This window comes from Gallus gallus, chromosome 18, assembly GCF_016699485.2.
Source record: "Gallus gallus isolate bGalGal1 chromosome 18, bGalGal1.mat.broiler.GRCg7b, whole genome shotgun sequence".
NCBI lineage: Eukaryota > Metazoa > Chordata > Aves > Galliformes > Phasianidae > Gallus > Gallus gallus.
Window position 1 is genome coordinate 8480990 of NC_052549.1, and position 23762 is coordinate 8504751.

The following is a 23762-nucleotide window of genomic DNA, read 5'->3' on the forward strand; positions in this document are numbered from 1 at the left end:
TTTTCAAGTACAGATTTAGAAGGAAGCTGCAGTTAGGGACGAGGGGCTGAATTTCTTCTTGTGAGCTGGTGATATGTCACACTTGGGGAAGATGGTTGAGCAGAGACAGCAGTGTGATGCCAGCCACCAGAAGGACAGCTCTGGCTCTGATGCGTGCTTTGCAGGGAAGAATACATCAGGAGCTGGCTTTCCTTTCCTCGTGGTCCTGAGATTGCAGTAGCTCTGTTTCATGTGCAGTAATTTTTGATGCTAACAATCTCATTATCTCTGAAACCAGTCCAGAGTGTGGCTAATGAATTCTGCTTGATTTTCAAGGAAAAAAAAACTTTGTATGACAGATGTTGGTTTGTGTTCTCCACCCCAGGTGTATGTATTTAAGCTTTAAAGATGAGATACAGGTAAAGAGGCATGGAAACCAGCTTCCAGAAGGACCACTCCCAGCCAGGGCATTCTGCACGTTGCCATTTGACACAAGGAGGGTTAGGTACCTTTGGTATTTTCAGGCTTTCCCCTGGCTTAGTGTTTAGATTCCAGCCAAGCTCTCCTCTATCAGATAGATAAAAGCCAGCTCCTGATAGCATGCCTGGTCTTTGTGTGAAATCTGCTGCGCAAAAGAGATCTGGGCAGGGGCTCAACTTGTTGAGTATCTCGCAGTGGTATTCGTGATAACCAGAAGTCCACAGATGGTTTAGAGCAGGAGGGAAGGAGCAGACAGGAGGGAACAGGGAAAGGATGAGTTTCTGGAGGGGAAACATCTCATAGCAAGAAACCATCTTTTGTCTGTGAAAGGAGTAGGGAGAGGTGGCACATACTCTTCTGCTTTGCGCTAGGTTATCAGCCTTACCCAATGGTGCCGTGATCACTGAGGCAAAGGAGGAAGAAGAGATTGCAGCGCAGCCTTCAGATGTTTAATCATGAGCTGTGTAGCAGTGAAGCAGCAGCTGGGGCTGCTCTGTGATCTGCAGGCAATAAATGCTGCCATCTGGTGCCCCATGTCCAGCTGCACACTTGTTGGTGCTGGGCACGCGTCGGCATGCAGCAAAGCATCTGTGTGTTTGTTTAATGGAGGGAACAGCATTTGCTTAATATTTGGATTATCTAACAATCTACCTGCACCTCCATTAGCTTTTAGTATTTATTTAAGGAAAAGCCACTGACTTCACAGAATCAAGTAGTCCTACTAATAAGATCTTGCGTGTAGGAATATGGAAAGTATACCTTACATCCTCCTGTTGCCTTGATGAGTTAATGTCAGGACAGCTGTGTGTTTTTTCCTCTTCTTCATTGGTTCAAATCCTTTGGTTGATGTTGTGATAGCACACTGGGCTGGGAAGGGGCCACTCAGTGGAAACGTGGCTGCCAGGTGCATGTGGGATGTTTTGTTGCTACACTGCATCACATTGCTTTAGATTGAAAGGCTACAGTTAAAAAACCAAGGAGGCTCTATCACATCACTGGGGCACGCAGCACTTGCCAAGCAAGCCTTCACTGACATTTCAAAGCCCTATTGTTTTTCAAGCGGGTTCTGTCCATCTGGGAAACTTTTCTATTATCTTGTGGGGAGGGAGCAGCATGTAGGGCAGAGGAGGGAGGCACAAACTTACATCAGCAGTCGCTCGGCTCTGTAGCTGGTTTGTTAGATGTCAGTCCAGGCATTGTTCAGATGTCACTCCAGACCAAGAACAGTGGATGTGACCGGCAGCACGATGTTTTTGCTTTGCCACCTGCTTTCAGAGAAAAGCCCACGAGTAAAGGGCTGTTTTGAATGTTTTGGTGTGTATTTAGCTTGCAACAGAACAGTGTCGCAGATGATGCTCCGAGAGGGAGCTGCCCCAGACAGCTTATACATTAGAAGCAAGGGATCTGAGGATTGGTCTCAACAGAACTATTTGCATTCTGCTGCAAGACAAACAGGGGGTTACTGTTTGACGTGCATTCCCGGAAAAGAAGTCAACTGCAGCCACACACTATCTCATTGCTCTTTGATTCAGTGTGCGTCAGAGAGACCATCCGAGATGGGAATCACATTTGCCAGTTGCTTGGGCAGTTCATGAACCGCTGAAGGTGCCCAGATGTTGTAGAAAGTTAACAATACAAATGAAAGGAGGATTGCGTACAAACTGCTGCTCCTCTTTCCCATCTCCTCCCCTCTCCCTGGAGGACTGACCCTCACAAGGTCTTTTTTTTTTGCAGTGTTTCAGTCTGTTTTCTTTAATCTCCTGGTTCTCATGAGGCAGTGCAGCACTCTGAGCTGGCTCTGTTTCCCTCTGCATTTATCCCCATCCTCACTCACAGCCGAGGGTCCCTGAAGTCCTTCAGACACCTAGGCAAGGAGTTTCTATTAAATGCAGCCAGAACATGCCTTTATGAGTTAATCTAGGAATTCTTGCCCCACTGTTAAGGTGCAGTTTGATTCCTCTCCTAGATGCAACTCCATAGGTCAGGGAAGTGAAGTTCAAGTTGAATGTGGTTGAGTGGTAGGGAGGACACAATAATCTTTGTTAGAATTTAATGGAGGTTTCACAGCTTTTTCAGTGTAATTGAGCTCATCCTTCAACAAGCACTACGTGACACACCTCAGCTAATCAATCATGCCACCCCAGCTGCATTGCCTCCCTCGTGCTGCTGACCCGCTCAGCATTTACTCAGGAGGTAAAACATTCCCAGCATTGCTCCTGGGTGCTGGAAGCCTTCCAGCCGGAGCCACGCTGAGTGTGCTACAGGCTGTGCTGTAGCAGGCACGTCTTGCAGATGGAAACAGATTCCCTGACTGGCCTATCTTTGAGATCTGAGCACTTCAGGGCATTTTTTTTTCTTGGCTCTTGCTTACTGTGTTTTGAGACTTACCAGTCATTTTCTTCAAAGTAACATATGGAAATGATTTGAGAACTGCTGCTCAGAGCAAACTTGTTTTGCAATGGGGACCATTTCACACAGCTGTCTGCCCAGTTGATGTGTGGCAGGACCAAAGAAGGGTTCCATGCACCATATTCCAGGGTCCAGGAGGTTGCTACCCCACAGCACCGGACATGGCAGGAAGCTCAGGTGGTAGCTGTCAGATGGCATCGATTTTGATCATAATAATTCCTTGTTCTGTTCTTTTATGACCTAAATAATTTCTCTTTCATGTGGCAAAGTCACAGATGTTGATACCAGAATTACTTACTCATCCAGAGGCTCAGACTGCGTGGCAAACACGGCACATTGCTGTGCACTGTGGTGAGCACCAATTTTCTCTCCTTGCATACCAGTAAATTGGAGTGTCACACTGAGAGCTGTCATGTTCATGTATACAGTCAACTCCAGAGATTGGCCTGGGACGTAGGAGCCCCCAGATAGGCTCTTGTTAAGCAGGATTGGTTTTTTCTGTCTTTCTATCTATGGATCTTCCTATGAATCACACTGCATCATCTCAGTGGAACATGGTGTGCAGCAGCAATAAACAGTTACATTCTATGCTCATTAAAACTCAAACTAAATTACCAGAAGATATGTCCAAAGTACACAGCTCAAACTCTACCTCTGACATTGCCAGGGTCCACAGGGAGCTCACAAGTTTTACTTCTGCTGAGTTTGATTTCTGCTAGATGTGAGTTTTAGGGCTGTAGGGACTGATGGCTGTTACTCTTCATAGAGGAAACCTTCCTATATCACCAAAGCTTTTTCATTCCCTATCCCCCTCACACCAAGATAGTGCACACAGCAGTCACTGGGACCAGGAGTACTGTATGTTGGGCTGTGCTTCTTTGGATCCTGCTTGTACATTAAGGATGACACATTTACAACACTTATGTGATTTAACATGTAGACCTGGGGGGTGGGTGACATTGAGGAATAAACTTAGGCTGCTTCAGAGAGTCGTTTGATTCATTTGCTTTCAGTCCCAGCAGTTTGTCTGAGATGGTGGTACCTCATGGGCAGAAATGACACTAAGTTGGGATGGTATCCTTAGTGGAAGTCCATGCTGTTACATCTACTGTGTGACATTCCAGATACCCACAGGCCTTGTCAATTCTGCTGCCACTGAGGAACCTATCAGGAACCTTTTTTCTTCTTCTACATATGCAGCAGGGATAGACTTCTGTGCCCTTATTTCTCATTGTGGCTTATCTTCTCTTCTTCAACCTTTCTGCTTCACTGCTCTGCTCTCATCTGCTTCCTTGGTGAATGCTGCAATGCTTTATGCTCACAGGATAATACTGAGTCAGTATCTCTGTGGGGTTTATAGGATTGCATGGTGGTAAAAAGTGTAGAAAGCCTTGTCTTTTTTTCCTTCCCAGTGACCATTCTCAGCTTCTATTACTGTTGAACACCATGTTGATAAACAGCACCATAAAAATTAAAGTCATAAATTGAGTCTTTGTAAGAACTTCTGGGAAGTTTTGTTAAAAAGCAAACAAATTATCTCTAGGGATAGTTCAGATGCTTTTCACAGACAAATTTATTGGTCTTTTATGAGACCAGGAATATGTATCCTACATGACTTAATGCAGAAAGGAGGTAAACAAAATGCCTAAGAATGATAATGTGCCATTCTCACTCCATCAGTGAAGGCACTGTGATGACCTTGAAGAGGGCTGCTGGTTTTAATCACGAAAATTGTGCAGCTGACAACTTTGTTATGAAGATGAAGCAGAAGCAGCTAACTACATGAACTGAAGAGCAGAGGAGTGGTCGTACAGCTCCAGGTTCTCCAAGGTACTGGGTAATCAGCTCCTCTAAATTTGCAGGGCCCTCAGTATCTTTGTATGTTCTGGGCCACGGATTCCCACACATCCACAGTGTCTGTCCTTTTAACTCTTGGCTTGGGAGAGCATGTAAAATAATAGTAACTGCTGTTTGAAGTCAGATGTAGGTTTGACATAACTACTGACTCCTGTGAATGCCAACCAAGGATGAACTTGGCCTGTGGCGCTTGCCTTTGCTATTTCCTTCCAAAATCTGCTTAGAAATAATAAAATTCACGCAGTGTCTCTTGGTTTAAAAATGACAGTAATCAGACTCCTAAAATCCAGTAAGTCCTATCTGCAGCTTTCTGCAAGTCTGTGCTGTGGCACATGATGATTCACAGCCCTGCCTGGGGAGTCATCTCCCCTCATCCATTCTCAGGCTCCGACAGTGTTTACCAGTCTAGGAAAATGAGTGCCCCGCCACTGAGGACATGTGATGGTTACCATCACTGAAGTCACTGCTGTGCTAACCCGTGGTTCTTGCTGTTGGGGTTTGAACCAGGACTGGCTTCTGGATTTGTCTACAAACTAGCTCATAAAATGGTGCGTTAGGACAGCGTCTCTTACAGGATAGGAGATGAAACTGAACCAGAAAAATGATTCAATAGGATTCTTATTAAATGTAACAAGACACAATGAGTGCAGTTCTGTGAAAGCACAGGCTCACCGTCCCCCTCTGCCCCATGGCTTGCTGGCTCTGTCACACTCTCACATTCTGGTAGCAGTCTGGGCAGCTCTTCTCTGCTCCTCAGCAGCCACAGCCTCACACAACAATTGTTTCATGAGAAACTCCAAGGCATGAAATAGTGTGAACTGAAAGCTGTGGGAACAGTGCTGATGGTAGCGTAAGTTATTTACTCAGCAATGCTCATTATTTAATTAGACAGTTAACACTAGGGTTTCACTGCAATTCAGACCAGACTAAATGGCAAAGCCTTTTAATTTCTTTTGTCTTTTGCACTTTAAGAACTAACTTGTATGAATACATACAAACATATGCTTATGAGAAGCATGATTTAACTTTCCCAGGTAAGCCTGTGCAGACTCACAGCAAAGGATTTGCACACAGTTAGCAAAGAGGAACCTCAGGCTGGCACTACGAGGCTCCTTTGAAAGCCCGTCCTGCTCCCTTTATTCCACTGCTGCATTGCCATACGGACTCTGGCTCAGCAGACGATTGCATCAAGGTTAAGCTGTACGGCAAACTTGTTTTCTCATGCTGCAGAACAGGTTTTACACACGGAGGGATCTTTGTTCCAGATGGGACCCATCCCAGGAAGGCACCAGGACTTGTCCGAACAGCACTGCATAAATACTAACGGGCCCTCACCATTCACACCGGCATAAATTCAGTGTTTATCGTCAGACTTTTGGTTTGGTGCCATAAAATTCGGCACCCCGGCTGCCCCATTATTTCACGAGCTCCTCCCGAGGCAGGCCGAGGCACGTCTCCACGTCTCCCCATGCCGTACCGAGCGCGATTTCGGCGAACCCCGTGCTCTGAGAGCACACTGTGAGGGTGCAGCCTGTGGGACCCCCGCCCACGCCCAGCGCTCCGGCCCAGCCCCAGGCCGCGCTCGCAGCTCCCCGCAGTGACACAGTGCTTTCGGCCCCCCCCCCCGCGGCCTTCCGCCCCTCACGCCGCCCCCGCCTACGGGGCGGCCCCGGCCTTACGTCAGGCGGTGCCGCCGGGCCCGCTCCCCCTCAGCGGCGCATCTTAAAGGTGCAGCAGCGCGCAGAGAACGCCGTATCGCGGGCTGTGGGAAAGAACGGCGCTGACCCTTTAAGGTTACCGCGGCGACGGCTCTGGGTGAGAGCGAGGCGCATTTACGTCACGCCGCGCGCTGATTGGTCGAGCCCGTCGGTTTCCGGTGGGAGCTGCTGCCGCTGCAGTCGCTGAGGCCGAGGCGGGGCGGGGGCGCTGAGGGCCCGGCGGAGCCGCCCGCGCCAGGTGAGCGCCGGGTGCGGCCTGTGAGGGACAGCCGGGAACGGCCGCGGTGTGGTGGGGCTGAGCGGGAGGCTCGTCGCCTTGGGGGTGGGCCCGGCGGTGGGGAGCGGCCCCGGGGCCGGTACCGGAGCCCGGCGGCCCCCGCGGCTGTAGGCCCCGCGTTGGGCGGGGAGAGGCTGCGCTGTGAGGGGCAGGGCCCTGCGGGCTCAGGTACTGGAAACGAAAGCATTCAAACGATAAAACTAAAAAGAAAGAAAACGAAATCCACTTAGTAATGCGGTGATTCCCCCCCACCACCCCCGGGATCACCGAGCCGTTAATTTCGCGGGGTGGGGAGGGCTGCGGGGTGGGGCCTGAGGGGGGGGGCGGCGGCTGCCGGGCTCTGTGAGCAACGAGCGGCCCCCCCCCCCCCGCGGTCCCGGTTTCCCCGGGGCTCATCGTTAGCGCTGACCTTCACCGCACAGTTATCAAAGCAAAAGGAGCACCAGGAGAAGGGAAGCGCTCCTTCGGTCGTTTCAAGTCCGTGCTTAATGTTTGTGCAGCACATAATGCATCTGCCCGGGATTAGCTGTGACGTGGATGTAACCTGTTGGAAGCGTTTGCAGCTCTGTGTTAGCTCTGTGCCTCCTGTAATCCCTGGCAGCACAATTCTAAGGGGTACAGTGTTATATCACCTATTATCTGCTGCCTATAAAACGCCCGGTGTGGCAGCTCACTGACATGGCATCTCAGCACTGCTTTGTCTGAATCCTTTTTTTCCTTTTTTTCCCCCCCTTCTCTTTCTAAAGCTGATCGTGAGGTTGACACTTCTCATTGAATAGTCCTAAGCTGTTGCCACTGCCTCTGTGCCAGGTAACTTTCTTTATATTTCATCAAAAATGCCATGAGAAATCATTTCCTGTTTCTTTAACTGTTTTATGGAAAAAAAAAAAGACTCAAAATTGATTTTATAAGCATGCATATATGTATAAATATACTAACATAATTTTATAATGGGAAAGATGAAAAAGAACAGACTTAATACTATTTTTTCAAAGTCTTGCAGCTGGTGTTGTGATGTCAAAGTCTCCTTAAAACCTGACAGTGTGATAGGTATGCCTAAGGGTGCCCTCCTGTTAATCCATAGCTGAAGAAATATTTTGGGGATTGTGGTGTATTCATGGAGGTAGTTACGAAGTGTGGATCAATATAAACTAAGGAGCTTTTTAAGAGAAATGCTTCTAATTCCCCAGTTGCCACCGATGGGCATTTGGTGAGCTGGCTTTGGTTTGACCTTAGCACATTTCACTTCCAAATACTTGCAGTGCTTGCCTCAGACTCCTGGTTTCTGCCCACCAATCTCCTGATCATCACCACCTGACCCCTGGTTTCAACTGGGAGAGAGTTAATCTTCACAGTAGCTGATATGGTGCTGTGTTTTGGGTTTGGGAGGAAAACAATGTCGATAGAACACCAGTGTTATAGCTGTTACTGAGCAGTGCTTACTCTAAGCAAAGGCTGTTTCAGCTTCTCACTCTGCCAGGCCACTTAGGGGCTGGGAGGGGACAGAACCAGGACAGCTGCCCCACCTGGCTGAAGTGATGTTCTGTACCACGTGGTGTTACACTCAGCAATAAAACCGGGGGTGTTGGCTGGAGGGGCAGCTGCTGCTTGGGGACAGACTGAACATCGTGCAGCAGGCGGTGAGCAATTGCATTGTGCATAATTTGTTTTGTTTTTTCTTTTTTGTTTGCTTTGTTCCCCCCCTCATTTCTGTCTCATTAGACTGTCTTTGTCTCAATCCACAAGTTTTACTTCCCCCCCCCTCATTCCTCTTCCCCCATCCCAATGGAGAAGGGGAAGCAAATAGCTCTGTGGTGCTTCAGCTGCCTGTCAGGTTAAACCAAAGCACCCCATACAGGCCATACGATGCCGTTTATGGAGTGATTCTCCAATCCAAAAAACAAATTGTAGGTTTAATCATCAGAAAGTTTAGATGAAAACCTTCCTTGATGTTGAATTATTGAGGTTTTTTCAGCTCAAATGCACTTCTGACTGTGTTTATGGAGCACTCAGTTCTTATTTCTTCACAGGTGCTAAATAAGTTCATATTTTTTTTCCTTTGCACTTTAGCTTTGTTACTGATCTTAGATATGAAGATGACTTTATCAGTGATGTCAGTAAAATGATAATGCAGCATGATTTTCCTTGAGGCAGTATAACGTGCCTGACTATATTGGGTAGCACCATCTTCTTTTCCACTAGTTCTTTAACCTCTTTCTCTTATTTTCAGCAATGGCAACTTCCAGCAGCAGCAGCAGTGAGGAGGAGCGCAGTCTTCGGGAATGTGAACTTTATGTCCAAAAACACAACATCCAGCAGCTTCTGAAGGATTGCATTGTGCAGCTGTGCACAGTGAGACCTGACCGACCCATGGGGTTCCTCAGAGAATACTTCGAAAGATTGGAGAAGGTAAAAATAAGTACTGGGAGAGAAGGAGAGTGGAACAGCCGAAATTTACACTGCTCAGCTTGATTTAGTGGCTGAGCTTCCAGTTTGGCCCATGTTTATATTGGCTGTTTGAAACTGGGCCTGATGCTTTTGGAGAACGAGTGGTATTTTCTGTAGTTTTTGCTAGTGGTTTGTGGTGTGAAAGAACCTCTTGCCATACTTGCGTTGTTGTGACAGAAATAAACTGACAAGGAGACTCACCCACCTGGGATGCACACGTAATCCCAGTCTAGTGTTTACTCATAGAAGCTGACAGATAGGACACAAGATCCTGTCTGTGGTCAGATGGTAACTGTGCTGTGTGACCCTGGTAGTTGCTGGCGATACGCATTTGGTTTCCTCTATTGAGGCAAATTGATTGCAAAGATTCAGGTACAGAACAGCAGCAGACCAGTGGTAGTTATCCAGGCCTAGCTGAATTCAAATGGAAGCACTTATTTTCCTGATTTCTAAGAGAGCAAGCCTGTTTCTTCATTCTGTTGGGAACTGAGTGTTACTGTTTAGCTTTGTTGTGCCTCTCATTTGTCCTGAAGGTCTCTTTCTGTGATCTTTGGAATGAAAAGAATTTTCAGTGCTTGTATTTGAATCAATTTAACATTAATTTGAACATTTCATTGAGTATAACATATCTTAAGCTGATAGAAAATAATCTGCTATGAAAACGTGAGTTTTTAAAGGCTAATGCGGAAGAAAGATTAGCTGTAACCATTGCACTTAGCACAGGTTGTTAGTAATTAATGTAGCTGTGACCTTGTACAGCAGTCATTTGCAGGTTCTGCTTTAACTGCCCATCTTACATGGGAACTGTGTCTTGGTCTTTTTCTTTTTAAATTCTAGGTAGTTATTAATTGCTGAAATAATAATTAATAATGCTATAGAGAGTGTAGGTATGTGTAATGGAAATAGTCTTCTAATGGAAGTGCTTGTGATAGCTACTAGAAGGTGAGGTACATCTGCAACATACGATCCTGTAGCTCACAGTGTGCTTGAGGAGCAATTTGCTTGTTAAATGCACAAGAACTCTGTAGTATTTCTTCTTACTGCTTTGTGGTAATGTCTTGAGTACATTCTCTTTCCAAATCCTGGCAGCAACCCAGATAACAATCAGGTTCCTAAAAATCCTTAGTCCACCTTTTACCATGTCAGCTTTCCCACCTTGAATTCTTGGGTTTCTAATACTGATATATTGTAAAGTTTGGTGTATCAATGCTTGTGGTAATGTTGCTTTAAAAACTATCAAAGCAAATTGTTCTTCTGCAGTTAAGAGGTAGAACTTAGAATAAGCTGTAAGCAAAGCCATGAAGGAACATAAAGCAGAAGCATTTCAATTCTGTTCTGTAGTGGACTGATGTTCAATGTGCAGTAATTAGTTTTAAAGATAATTTGTCTATAAGGTCAGGGCTAGGCTTGCCATCTCTCTCATCATGTGTATTTTGGAGATGAACCACTTTTCTTTTTGTTCTGGTGCAGATAGGCTGTCCATGCACTCCATCAGCCTATAAGGAAGCTGAAAATAAAACTGGTTAGATAATGCTTTTCCCCTAAAATTACTCTTAGAATTTTGTTTAAGGCTTTTGTTACTAATAGTGTTGGCATGGGTTGTATGTGCCAAATCCATGCAGCTATAGCTGCCAGTGGAACTGTAGCCGCCTTCTTATATTATTGAACATAAAAATTGCTATGTCTTTCTTGGTGGTAGTTTCTTAGTTCAGTCCTGTAACAGTAGCCGTGCTACTGTTATTAACCAGCTCTAACCTGGTACTTAGCTCCAGTCCAGCAAAAATGTTTGAAACAATGTGTTTTCCGGGAATAACATCTTTACTACCCTTATGAAAGCAGAGCAACTTTGCCATCTACTTTTAAAATGTTACGCTGAATGAAACTGAGGTTGAGACAGAGTGTTTTTTAAGCTTTGATTGAGACTGACTGCTGAAGGAACATCATTTAAAAATGAAGTGTGAATTCTATTTTCTCTCCTGACAAGTCATCTCTTCCACAGCGCACACAGAGCTGATTCACTGTCATGTTACTCACATACATTGAAGATGTTTAAACTTGCTGTTGAATTATTGCTCAGAAACATTAAAATTACTGCCTCTGAAGTAGTTACAATAGGAATTCACGTGTCCTTTTCAGCTATGAAAACTTTCATGTGAATTTTATCACTGCAGTCAGATAAAATAACATTTATACAATCAATTTGTGGTGCACCATGGCTTCTGTTGGTTTTGCTGTGCAAACAGGGCTGATAACACAAGTGCACACTGACAGCTGATAGCTACCTGGTGCTGAGCTTGGCTGTGTTCTGTAGTTGAAGCTGTGGAAACTTAGTGCAGAGATTGGTATTGCAGCCTGCCAGGTGGATCTGCTGCACGTGTATTGGGCTTTGTGCAGAACTGAAATTAGGAAGCTGGAGATCATTGTCTAAGTACTAAACCTGTTCCCTGTCATCTGGCCTGCCTCCACAAATACGTACCTAAATATCCTTCAAGTTTAAGTGACTTGATTAGGGGGGAAAAGGGGTGGTGGAGAGCTGGTGTAAATTAAATACAAGTTAACCAGAAGAAATCTACTATTTCTGGTGTAATGTGGATGCCCCATCCCTGGAGGCATTCAAGGCCAGGCTGGATGTGGCTCTGGGCAGCCTGGTCTGGTGGTTGGTGACCCTGCACATAGCAGGAGGTTGGAACTGGATGAGCATTGTGGTCCTTTTCAACTCAGGCCATTCTGTGATTCTAATGACAACTACCAGATACCAGAGTGTATAGTGCAGAAAATAATTCTGAAATCATAGTGGTCTTCAGGAGCTGAAAGAATTCAAACATGATGATGAGAAGCTCATTATTTTAATGTGTTTTTTTAATCATAAGTAATGATGCAAATGGACTTAAAAAATGATTTCTTATCTGTCAGGAGCAATGGAATGTCCAATAGTGGCCACTGAATAAAATTTTTGTGTGAGTTGCTCTGTCAGCTGAGAGGTCAGGTTCAACATTTGGATGCAATAAGTAGGCTGGCTTTAGTAATAAGCCTTTTAGGAATCCATGTTGTGGTTATAGGTGCTTTCCTCCAATATTTGCTTTAATTTTAACAGCTTCTGAACTTGAACATATACATTTCCTCACTCTGGTTAGATTCTAAGGTACCTGAAAGGAGCAGCTGTGACTTTTTGGTCAGGGCCTGGTGTAATTTATCTCCAATCCGGTGATGTAATATACACAGTTCAGTATCAGAAATGATATAAGGTATATTTTAAAAACATGAATACGTGGAAAGCTTCTGTAATGGAACCAGTGAGATTCCAGTGCGTCCCTTACTAATGGCACAGAGCTGTCTTGCAGTGATGTGGATGTATGGTGATCTGTCTCATTAGGGACAATCCAGACTACCTGAAACACTTGAATATTTTCTTATCCACATGTAACCTTTGCATGTCCACATGTCCTACAGTAACAGGCTTGTTTTCAATGTAACAGCGTTAAGTCTCAGAGCAGGCAGAAGTCACCAGTTACATTTTCTCTCTGAGGGCAGCTGCTGAAGCGGCCCTTCTAGTGGTGGGTTTGTCCCAGAGCAGGGCTGTGATGTGCAGCTCCCTCACTTGCTGCTGAAGTGCTTCCGTCTGTGGCATTTGCAGGGTCTCAGTGTCTGTGTATCCTGTGTGATACTGGAAAAGTCACAGCAGCTGATGTTTGCTTTCTAAATAAGTGCCAAGGCTTTAAATATTCCTTGCCCCAGCAGTTGGAAATGTGGCACTATTTTGTTAATGAACACAAAGCAGGAAGCGCGGGGTGATTTGACGGATCAGTGCTCTTTGGCTATCTGAGAAGTATAAAATGTAAACTCACTGTAATGGTTAGCTGAGGTCCCTTTCCTCAAAGTGGTGGAGTTACACATAGCCTCTGTGTACCTCCGGAGTGGATTGTGGCGGCCAAGCTGCCTGACTGGGCTGGGGGGGGGGGGGGGGGGGGTGGCTTTATCAAGGACACAGGGACAAGCCCAGCTTTTACGTGCCTGGAGCCCTCAGAGAACAGATGACTCCTTGTTCTGTTAAATCATGTCCCCAAACCCTCTTTCCTTACGGCGGGGAGAAAGTCATTTGAGCTATTATGACTCAAACGCTTTGGCTGTGAGGTTGGCTTTTTTTAAAATACAGATCTTAGTTAAGTAAGGTGAATTTTCTGGTAAGTGAAAGGATCAAATCCCTGTGCACTGGTGTAGCTAGAATTCACTTTATTCTAAGTGTGCTGGCTTTCCCCAGTATTAGTACGACACAGCCCAGGAAGCAGCTGTGGGAAATAAGGAACATGTCTAGCATTGTACACAGCTGACAGATATATGGTTTGAGGGAAGATACTGTTTGGCCTCTAGCATCCTTCCTGCACCTCTTCTGTAAGCAGCATTCATGTCTCTTTCTCCTAAAATAACCCATGGTTACCAAGCATCGAGTTGGTCCGTGACTTCACCTTGTTTCAAAAGCTTCTCATGTAACAGGGATTTCAGAGGAGTTGTTTTTCTGTCCTTCAAAGGAATAAAAGGCTTAACACCCTGCAGCTCAGGGAAGGAACTGCTGTGTGCACTGTTGGGAGAATGGCTTTCTCTTTTGCAGGTTTTTTTCATTGCTTATTGAGTATGCTAATGGAAAGTAGAGTCAAATTGTTTGTGCTTCTTAAGTTAATTAACTGTTAGTGTAATTTATTAAAATAAACACCATTGTGACATGAATGTTAGGAAAGGCATATCTTCTGTCTACTTCAGTAAGGCATTTGATCATGCTAGCTGTAATCCCCTGCTTGCCTTAATGTGAGAGTAATAGGACACAGGAAGCTCCCTTGCACTGGCAGGCTGAATTGGAATACGATATGTAACTGCTTTTTTCCTTTACTGGATTATGTGACACAGATATCTCTTCTTTCCTGTTTAGGAGGAAACAAAACAGTTGTTAAATCAACAGAAGTCTGGTTCACGCTCAGACTCACGGGAGGATGAAATCTCTCCTCCTCCTCCTATGAACCCTGTGGTCAAGGGTCGAAGAAGACGTGGGGCCATCAGTGCAGAAGTCTATACAGAGGAGGATGCTGCATCTTATGTTAGAAAGGTGCTCTAATTTTTTTCCTTTAATGTTGCCAAGAGTTGCACACACAATCAGAATTTATCTAAGTCTACTTAATATCCAGTATATTAAGTAACATTAAGCCTGTAGCCTGTTAGGCAGTGTGATAACAGTAAAATTCAGACCTGCATATATAGCTCTTTGGTTTGTCATGCAGACAAACCATTTTTACACAATTCTGATCTTTTTCCCTTTGAAATAGTGTGTGTATATATACACACATATAAATATATGTATTTTTAATACACAGACACAGAGTGCTTCTAGCAACTGCAGCAGTATTAAGTTTAGCCCAAAGGCAGAGCAGATTTGCTGCTATTCTTGGGGAAATGAGTTGAACGTATACTTGCAATTGTGAAAAGAAACTACAAACTTAACATGGAATTATGTTTTTACAGTTGCATAAAATCAATGTTTTATTTACCTTCTGTATAAACAAGCTGTAAATGTTGACTGTATTTGTTTCTTAGAACTACAGTGCTTGAAAGAATCTGGAAAGACTTGAGTTCTGTAGCAATTTGAGTCATTTGTTAGTCCTGGATAGTGCTGAAGATTTTCTTTTGAAATTGAGTCGGTTACTTTTTCTGATTTTATCCTAGGTTATTCCAAAAGATTATAAAACTATGGCTGCGTTGGCAAAAGCTATTGAGAAGAATGTGCTGTTTGCCCATCTTGATGATAATGAGAGAAGGTAGGAATAAATCCTTGTCGAAGTCTTAGAAGTATAGTAAAATGGGAAGTTGAAAGTTACAACTTGCATTTAACTTTGCATTTTTATAGTAAAATACAAAGTTGCACAGCCTGTTTACAACAGTCAGGGTAACCATAAAGAGATTACTGGAAAAGTTGGTTGGCTGAGGTTGGAGAGGTATGAATGCATGCACAGTATCACAGAATAGTTGGGGTTGGAAGGGACCTTTAAAGATCATCTAGTTCCAACCCTTCAGCTGTGGGCAGGGACACCTTCCACTAGATTAGGTTGCTGCGTGTGTTGCAGTTGTCTAATTTTGGTATCCTTCTTTCAGTGACATCTTTGATGCAATGTTCCCCGTCACTTACATTGCAGGCGAGACTGTCATACAGCAAGGCAAGTGTCAGTGCTTACATTGATAAATAAGTTGGAGATGGTGGGCAGGCTATGACCTAATGCTCTTGTTAGTGTGCTTCTTTGGAAGAAAAAGCCCTGTCTGGATGCAGTGAATCTTTCTTGTCATGTTAACTGAAGCACAGCTTGTGCTCTAGAGTAAAGAGTGGAGCAGTTGTGGGAATGTTCTGTTTCATCACGTGTTATCTGCTGGAAAGATTGTGATTTAATGACTCTGCAGAATATTTATGACAATTTTTGGATCCAAGTATGCCTTTCCATCGTTCTTGGAAATGTGGCTGATCTATTGCATACCAGTAGATGTTCTCTTTCACAGGACTAAAACGAGTTTGAAATGAACAAAATATATGATATTTACCCCTTCCAGTTGTGCAAAATGTCTCTGCCAACCTCATTACATTCTGCACATCAAAGCTGGCAGAGATGCTGGTTTTGTAGGAGTATGTTTGCCTAGCTTTACCTCTTGTGTGTATTTAATTTTTATTCTTTTCTGTTTTTAGGTGATGAAGGTGATAACTTCTACGTTGTTGATCAAGGAGAAATGGATGTAAGCATTATTAGTAGCTTATTAATGATGCATTCATCCCTAGCAGAAGAGTAGCATGGTGTTCGTAGGCCTCTCTTACACATCCTTCCTTTATCAACTTTTCTCTTAAGAAGTTTGAGCTTGTAGAAGAGCTATTTGAGCTTGCCTTGGAGCTATTTTACTCTTTATTGATACTTCAGTCTGCACAGACTGTGAATTGTGTTTAACTTTAAAATGAATTATTCAGATGTTAATAAAGTACTCATACTTTACAAGTTTAGAGTCTAGGTAAGGTGTGGGACAGGCTTTAAGAATGACAGACCTTTTTATTTTCTAATCCAAATCATCCATAGCTTTCTATGGAATGTTTGTGACAGCTTCTGGAAAGTCCTTTCAAGTCCTTTGTGTTTCATAGAGGCTTGTTGAGATTCTATTTCCTATTCAGAGGTCTTTGGGGTCTGTGTTACTAGTCTCCATGCACATGATATGGACAGCAGACCCGTTGTCAGTGGAAATAAAACTTGTGATGGGGTTTGGAGTAGGGTGTGAAGTGTTAGTGAAATCCTGAAATGGTCCACTTTGGCTATGTAGATGTGAGAATTTCCCTACATTATAAGGGAAATGCAGAGCAGTGGGATCATCACATCACATGTCTTTGACCAGCTTTCCAGACACTGTGGGCTTTGGCTTTCAGGTTTATGTGAACAATGAGTGGGCAACCAGTGTTGGTGAAGGTGGAAGCTTTGGAGAGCTTGCCCTTATATATGGAACTCCCCGTGCAGCAACTGTCAAAGCGAAGACAAATGTGAAGTTATGGGGCATTGACAGAGATAGCTACAGAAGGATCTTGATGGCAAGTATTTCTCTAGCTGGTGTATTACTCCAGTGTCTCAAGTAGCTGTCTGCTAACCTACAGTTATGCTTTTGCTTTTACCCTTCTGTCAACTTCTGTTGGTGATTTGACCTTCTGTCTGTGCTTGTTTCGTTGGAGTTGTTTATACAGAATCCTGTTTTATGTCTTGTGCAATCAGAGAGCATATCATTCAGGATGCACATATCAGGAATGGGGCAGGGGGAATCTTGCTTTAATGAAGGAATTGATTCCTGCGCTACCTATGAGGTGTAGTTCTCTGGATTGAAAATATACCACCTCCTGGTTAAATTGTCACTTAGGGCTTGGGCTGTGTGGGACAGAATGTAATATATCAGGTGAAGCATTATATTTTTATATTTAATTTTATTTGAAGTCTGATATCAAATGAGAACTAGACAAAATAACCCTTTTTTTTTTTTGTTTCATTATGTGCTTTTTCTTTTTTTCATAGGGGAGTACTTTGAGGAAGAGAAAGATGTATGAGGAATTCCTTAGTAAAGTGTCTATATTGGGTAAGTACGAAGATGTTGTTCCAAAGTGGAATAAATTGCAATAAATTGCCGTATTACAATTAAGCTGTTACTCAGCATTATTATGATTACAGGCTATTGTGGTAACGTGTTAAATGGACTGCAAAGTCTGTATTGCTTTTCTACATCATTCAAAAACAATTGTAATTAAAGTCTTGATATGCAGTGCCCAACTGCAGCCATAAATATGATGTCCTGCCTATAAGGACGGAGGAAAGAGTGTGGTTTGTACCTCAAAAAGACAACCTATTAATGAACGCTTAACTCTATAGAATCTCTGGACAAGTGGGAGCGCCTTACTGTAGCTGATGCATTAGAACCGGTACAGTTTGAGGATGGGCAAAAGATTGTGGTCCAGGGAGAGCCAGGAGATGAGTTCTTCATTATCTTGGAGGTAAGCAGGACTAAAATCAAAACCTTGTAAGTTTGTCTATGCTTTTAACGTTGTTTATTCTGCCCCTAAATAGATACTCAGAGAAAAATGAAATGTTGGAATGTACTTTTAGAGAATGCCTCATAAGATAAAATCTTACTGGACATGCAAAAGCTTATATTTAGTTTTGCTATTTTTATAAATGGTAATTCCAGGGGGAAAAAAAAATGTTTCTGGCTTAAACTAGTTTATCCTGCTCAGGAGTGTAAAGACACATATTACTAGATAGCTAGTGATATCCTGCTAGTGGTATTGTTATCTTCTCTTCTTGCAAACTGTACTGTAATACTGGTGCAAGAAAAAATGGGAAGAGATTAATGCTGTGGATAAGTAAATACCCAAGATGCTTTAAGCTTAAAGAAGAAGGAGGGCCAGTTGTTCTTATAGAGCAGTCTGGTGAACTATGCATGAACTGTGAAGTGGTTTTTAAAGACTGACATCATAACAGTTATTTCTGCAAAGCAACTGATTCTGGAATTGAGTAATTGAAGTGATAGCAGAAATTCCAATTGTTTAATTGCTGTGGTTAATTAAAGGGCACAGCTGCAGTGTTACAGCGTCGATCAGAAAACGAAGAATTTGTTGAAGTGGGCAGACTGGCACCTTCTGATTATTTTGGTAAGTTCTGTAGTGACAACAGTGGTGACATATACCACTGTCAGTGTTTAACCTGTGGTGATGACTGCTGTGGGTGACAGTGATGGGATGGATTTGCTTAATCACTGTTTTGTCTGATTCATGTGGTTCACTACATGTCAATCACTTGACATTCAGGTGTGCATGCCTAGAGAGGTAGTTGTAGAATGTGGCTATTTGGAAGGGTGATGATTTGATCTGACCTCCCTACAGCAGTTTGTGTCTAGGGCTGGAGATCCCACAGCCTCACTTAAAGTCTTCCCCTGTAAAGGTGAAACTAACCAGCTCCTCCAGCAACTCTCTGTACAGCCTGTGCTGCAGTCCTATAATCATCTGGGTGGTATCGCTGGACTTGTTTCATGCCAGCATCTTGCACTGGGAAGCTTAAGACTGGGTGCAGTACTTTGTGCAAATCTGTTGAAGGTATTTTTACTAAGCTAAAAGTTACAGGATAGAGAAGTTGCTTTGGCTTGAAAAAGCCTATCTGTGCTAGGAGGAAAAAAAAAAAAAAAGCTAAGTTCCTAGTGCACACTGATTTGTTTGGTCACAGGTAAGGATTGGACATGTATGCTCACAGGGCATTCTTGGAGTATAATGTAACAGTGTATAACAGGATATTCCTGACTGCCTCATTTTAGGTTCAGAAGAATGCCTTGAAGCTCTCAAACAAAGCTTCTTCAAAAGAGAATTAATCTTTTCCCACCCCCTCAAATCCATTGAGAGCCAACTATTTAATATTTAAACACTTCCCTCTTTCAGAAAACAAAAAGGCTAATTTTTTTTCCCTTTATATATATATATATTTTCGAGCTGTCCTCTTGCAAAAGTCTTCTGGTTGTCTGTTCAGTGTTTCAGCTTTGTAGATTATGTAATCAGCAAATAGTCTATTTCAAGGCCTGAAGGGGGCTGTGCTCAGGAGTGCCCTGGCGGTGTTCAATCTGGCCAGAGGTTTGCTTAGCTCAGTAACTGGTGCTAGATGTTTGTTCTACCTATGTCAAACATCGGTCTCTTCCAATCTTTCCCTTGATATGTATATCCTTGAGTTTCCTACTACTACACTGAATGTTATTGCTGTGGTTGTGTTCAGGTGCTGCAGAGCTGTCCCTGAGGCTTTAAGTCTCCCTTAGAACCTACTTACTCTTTTGCAAGCCTGTGTTTTGGAGGCTAGTGAGTTTGAGGTTTTAATTGGCACCGAGGAAGTTTTCTCCTTTCTTTTGAATGTCCCTTCTGATAATGCAGGCAGATTTATTCTCTGAGGATCCCTGACTTCTTTCCTTAGTCCTGAACGTGAGGGTAACCTGTTCAACTGCATAAAAACAAACCAACCCAGAAGTTGATGCAGTGACTTCATGCTTGTTGGGGTTGTTAGGCATAGCTGTTATCACCAAAAGAAACAATGGCTTGAAGAAGACTTAATTTCAAAATATGTTGTTCAGCAGTTGTAACATGCATTTGAAACAAAGCTTTTGACATGCTTGTGTGTAACTTAGGAAATGAGAATCCCAGATGCTCATTCTACCACTCATTGGCAAGGTCAGGTTCTTAATTCTGGCTAGCTGTTGGTCAAAAGCTTCTGTCTTGAGCACTGAGGTTACTACTTGAATAGCATGGTCTTGTCCTGAGCATTGTAAAGTCTGAATTGATCAGCAACATGGTACATACTAGAAAAACTACTGCTTGCTAAGGGAGGTTACATAGTTAACTGAGATGCCACCTTTTTCAAATAGGAAAAACATTGAATTTTTTTTTAGGTCGTCTTCAGCAATTCCTGAATAATTAAAAAAAAAAGAATAGCACATAAAGGTGTTTTTCTTTTATATGCCTGCTTCACAATTGCTTATAATGTAACTATATAAACACTCATTCTGATCAGTGTTAAGACCTGAATTAACTTTGGTTCAATCCCTGCAGCAGTTTGAAATGCAGCCGAGTAATGTGTGACCCTTTGCACCTTGATTTGTAATGCTGTTCCCGTTCTCCTGTTGCTCTAGGTGAAATAGCTCTGTTGATGAACCGTCCCCGTGCTGCCACAGTTGTTGCTCGTGGCCTGTTGAAATGTGTAAAGCTTGATCGACCCCGATTTGAACGTGTCCTGGGTCCGTGCTCAGATATTCTCAAGCGAAACATCCAGCAGTACAACAGTTTTGTATCGCTGTCTGTCTGAAGCCTTCCTCCCTCTCAGCAACATGCTTCACGAACGCAGACTGCTTTATTACCCTTGTGCAGAGCCACATGGCCACTGGCATTTGCAGCTTCCTGTCTGTTTAAAAAAAAAAAAAAAAAAGCTTTTCATAGTACTATTTTTAATTTAGGGCATATTAGTTTTGTGCTCTCTGTCCCATTAAATACATAGAAAAAGTTCTATGGAGATGTTTGCTGTTACAGCTTCTCTCTGTGCAGCTGTGTCCAACTTGGGCAAATACAGCAAACGCAGCCTTGCTTTACTGAAGGAGAGATCTCCAGGCACTGTGCCAATTGCCATAGAGTAAGGAGGTAACAGGGTGTGGGGGGAATTTCAAGATATTTCTCAAATTATTGGACAGATTTTAAGGCTGTAGTCCTAACCTGCTGTGTTTCTTTCCAAATGAGAATTGCCCATGTAACTGAGCTTCTTGGAGCTTGGGGTTTTCTTTATCATTTTCTGGGTACTGTAAATCCTGGGTTCAATTGTGAGGCATCAACTGCTAAGGAAGCCACAGTTGGAATTTAACAGTATAATTGTTCCTGTGTTTGCTGGTTTAAGGTTGCTTATGTTCTTGTTAAGTGTAAATCAAAGCTTTCAAGGTTAATAGTTCTGGTGAACTACTGCAGCTGTTACTTAATTTGTTGACTTGCCGCAACTGATTCTTTCCTTGTTCTTTCTTCAGTGATAGATTTGCCCTGAACTTCCTGTTCAAAGTGGCAAGAACCAAACGTTACATTCAATGCCTAACTTTGGGCTCAAGTACATGGACATAGGGATGGTGCAGCCGCCCAGCTGTTAGTCATGCACAGGTACTACACTGGTGCAGAAATTGGAAGCAAACCTTTTGTTTCCCTTGCTTGCTTTGTATTCCCCAGTTGACTTTGGTTTTTTTTTTAATGGTCATCAGTTCTTGGGTCCCTTTGATAGCAGGGAAATTTAAACTTCGGAGTATTGATGGCAGCATTAGTTGCAGGGTGCTGGCCCATGCAGATGCCATTATGTTTAGTGGAGACTGCAAGGCAAAAAACGTGCCTCGCTTTAACGTTTTAATTTTCCTGCAACACTCACTTATTTTAAGTATGTTTGTTTTTAAATCAATTCATAATTTTAAAAAAGGATAATTAGGAGTCTAAATACAGAAGGCTTATTCTCTTTCCATACTTACCCAATTGACACGACGCATTTCACAGTCTTTTTTTCTCCCAAGTTCAATATGTTGCAGAGTCTTAAACGTGTTTCAGTATTTTCCAGCTTTGTGTTGCATCGTTCTGTGTGTACCAATACTTCCCAGAGGTTTGTACTGAATTCCACGGTTCAATAATGGTAGGCAGTTTTTAAGGTTTCCTTTAAACTGTAATTTATATCCAGTAGTGTAGGTTTGTATTTGGGAGTGACAGCAAGCGGCTTTGCGTTTATGGGGCAACTGCTTCTCAAGATGGAGCCCTCATTTAATTTCCTTTCTGGGATGGTATGGATTCAAATCCAACAGGCTTTCTCCCAGGCGTGTCAAGAAGAGCCTGCTAATTGCTGCAAGGTGATTCTGAGGGTATCGGGCTTTTACAAAAGGGTATCTCCTAACCTGAAATCCCAGTGGTGGGATTTAAACGCTTGTGGTTTGAGTTCTGTCTTCACAAGAAATTGAGAAGACTGCTTCTGCCGGAGTCCTTAAGGAGTAAGCAAATGCTACTTTTATTTTTTAATTATTTTTTTTTGTAAATCTGTTTTCTTCAGTTTTGACTCTATCCAGGTTTTTCCTTCATTACGTGTTCATGTTACTTTAAAGCACCAAAAACTGTGTAAACTAGTTAGAGCTCCACACAAAAGTGCACATTTTTTTATATAAGGCTTTCTAATCAAGTTTCACTACTGCATCTTTTTAGCTTGCTGTTTACTCCCTTTTGTAGTTTTACCTACAAGATTTTAAGATAAATCAGCTAAGTCTGAGTTAAATATTAATCACAGTTATAGCTTTACCTTTGTGTGCAATTTAAATATGTTTGAAACCACAACTGGCATAGTTTTGCCTTAGCTAACATTTGGGGCTTTAGAAGTAATTTTTGCTAGTCCACCTTTAGCGAATTTATAAAGTCTACTGCCCAAAAAGCTATAGTCAACCAGAGGACCATTTTTGTATCGTTACCTGACTATATAAGTCTGATTTACTGTATGTGCTAATATATTATATTATATTCCTTTTGTTATAGATTGTCCTAATGGCAGGTAAAGCAATAAAATGATTTAAATTCTTAAATGCAATCAGTCTCTTCTTTTCTGCCCCCCACCTCTGTTTTATGTTTTCCTTCACCTTCAGAGGATGAATTGCCTACAAGCTGGTGGTAGTGAAGAAGCTTAATGGATCTCTGCAAACTGTGGAGGTTTGAGTTCCAATCCTTGTTCACAGCACAGCTGAGCCTTCCCCTCTGGGGCTGTGTGTGTAACGTGCACAAAAAGTCACCAGTAGAGGGAGATGCGACTTTGGGAATGAAACATCCCGTACTGAAACAACTGCGGGTGTTGCATGCTGAGAGAGTGAGTTAAATCCTCTCGTTTTAATCTATTATCTGCTCACAAGAGTAGATGGGGAAGAAAGGAAAAGGCCTGTAAACCCACTGCTGTTGAGAATTCTGTTTGTGCTTAGGTGAAAGCTGGAAATGGAAGGATGTGGCTGAATCAGGACAGACTGTGAGGGAGCCTGTTAGGCTGGGTTTTTTGTTCATTAGATCTTTTTTCCTTACGTTTTTGGCTTCAGAATATGGGCACTCTGCATTATGCAGAAACATTCCCAACTTCCTCAAACATGAAAAGAGAACAGCACCTGTGGGGACATACAAAATTATACCTACAATCTCTTCAGTAGCTTTACAGAGTGAAGACAGGCAGCCAGTTGTACACTTGTTCTGGGGCTGGACTGAGCTTCACTACAGTTCTCTGTGAAAAACAGCAGTGGTGGCCAAACCAGCTCTGTTACTTCCCTGCACAGTCTGCACAGTGCAGACACTTCCCTGCACAGGCACTTAGTGCCATAGTCACCCAGTGCTTGTTAGGTTGGGCAGAATTCCAACCTAAAAAGAAAATGTGGTAGGTGACGCAGCTTGCTGTGAACCTGAGCAGCCTGCAGCTCTGTTGATGGCTTTTGTTTAACTGAAAGGTTAGTTTAGAATGAACTTCTAGTAGACTCATTGTTTTTTTTTTTCC

The 23762-nt window shown here is 43.1% G+C and overlaps 2 protein-coding genes across 6 annotated transcripts in view; both read left to right on the top strand.

Annotated features, from left to right (window-relative positions):
• ARSG (arylsulfatase G) overlaps window positions 1–6342 on the top strand; it is a 66825-nt gene extending 60483 nt beyond the window's left edge. The window contains exon 15 of the mRNA XM_025141632.3: window positions 4549–6342. Within this exon, the coding sequence (XP_024997400.2) occupies window positions 4549–4654 (106 nt within the window). The 3' untranslated portion in view covers window positions 4655–6342. The remainder of the gene's footprint in view (window positions 1–4548) is intronic.
• Window positions 6343–6590: 248 nt separating this feature from the next.
• On the top strand, window positions 6591–22818 carry PRKAR1A (protein kinase cAMP-dependent type I regulatory subunit alpha). Of its 5 annotated transcripts, none has more exons than XM_040649504.2 (13): window positions 6591–6681; window positions 7467–7530; window positions 8185–8360; window positions 8951–9129; window positions 14090–14263; window positions 14878–14969; window positions 15304–15365; window positions 15884–15930; window positions 16604–16762; window positions 17235–17295; window positions 17586–17707; window positions 18283–18364; window positions 20374–22818. In XM_040649504.2, the coding sequence occupies exons 4-13, from the start codon at window positions 8953–8955 to the stop codon at window positions 20544–20546; spliced, it is 1149 nt and encodes a 382-aa protein (XP_040505438.1). In that variant the 5' UTR covers window positions 6591–6681; window positions 7467–7530; window positions 8185–8360; window positions 8951–8952; the 3' UTR covers window positions 20547–22818. The 5 variants fall into 5 exon arrangements, with proteins under 5 accessions (XP_040505438.1, XP_015135378.1, XP_046757999.1 ...); XM_015279892.4 differs by having other exon boundaries at window positions 8201–8360; XM_046902043.1 differs by having other exon boundaries at window positions 8289–8360.
• The last annotated feature ends 944 nt before the right edge of the window (window positions 22819–23762 follow it).

Excerpts from the sequence above, each read along its gene's own strand:
- PRKAR1A (XM_040649504.2), top strand. The coding sequence starts at position 8,953 with ATGGCAACTTCCAGCAGCAGCAGCAGTGAGGAGGAGCGCAGTCTTCGG. Across the intron at positions 15,366-15,883 it reads CGAGACTGTCATACAGCAAG|GTGATGAAGGTGATAACTTC; the intron begins GCAAGTGTCAGT and ends TTCTGTTTTTAG. Across the intron at positions 17,708-18,282 it reads AGTTCTTCATTATCTTGGAG|GGCACAGCTGCAGTGTTACA; the intron begins GTAAGCAGGACT and ends GGTTAATTAAAG.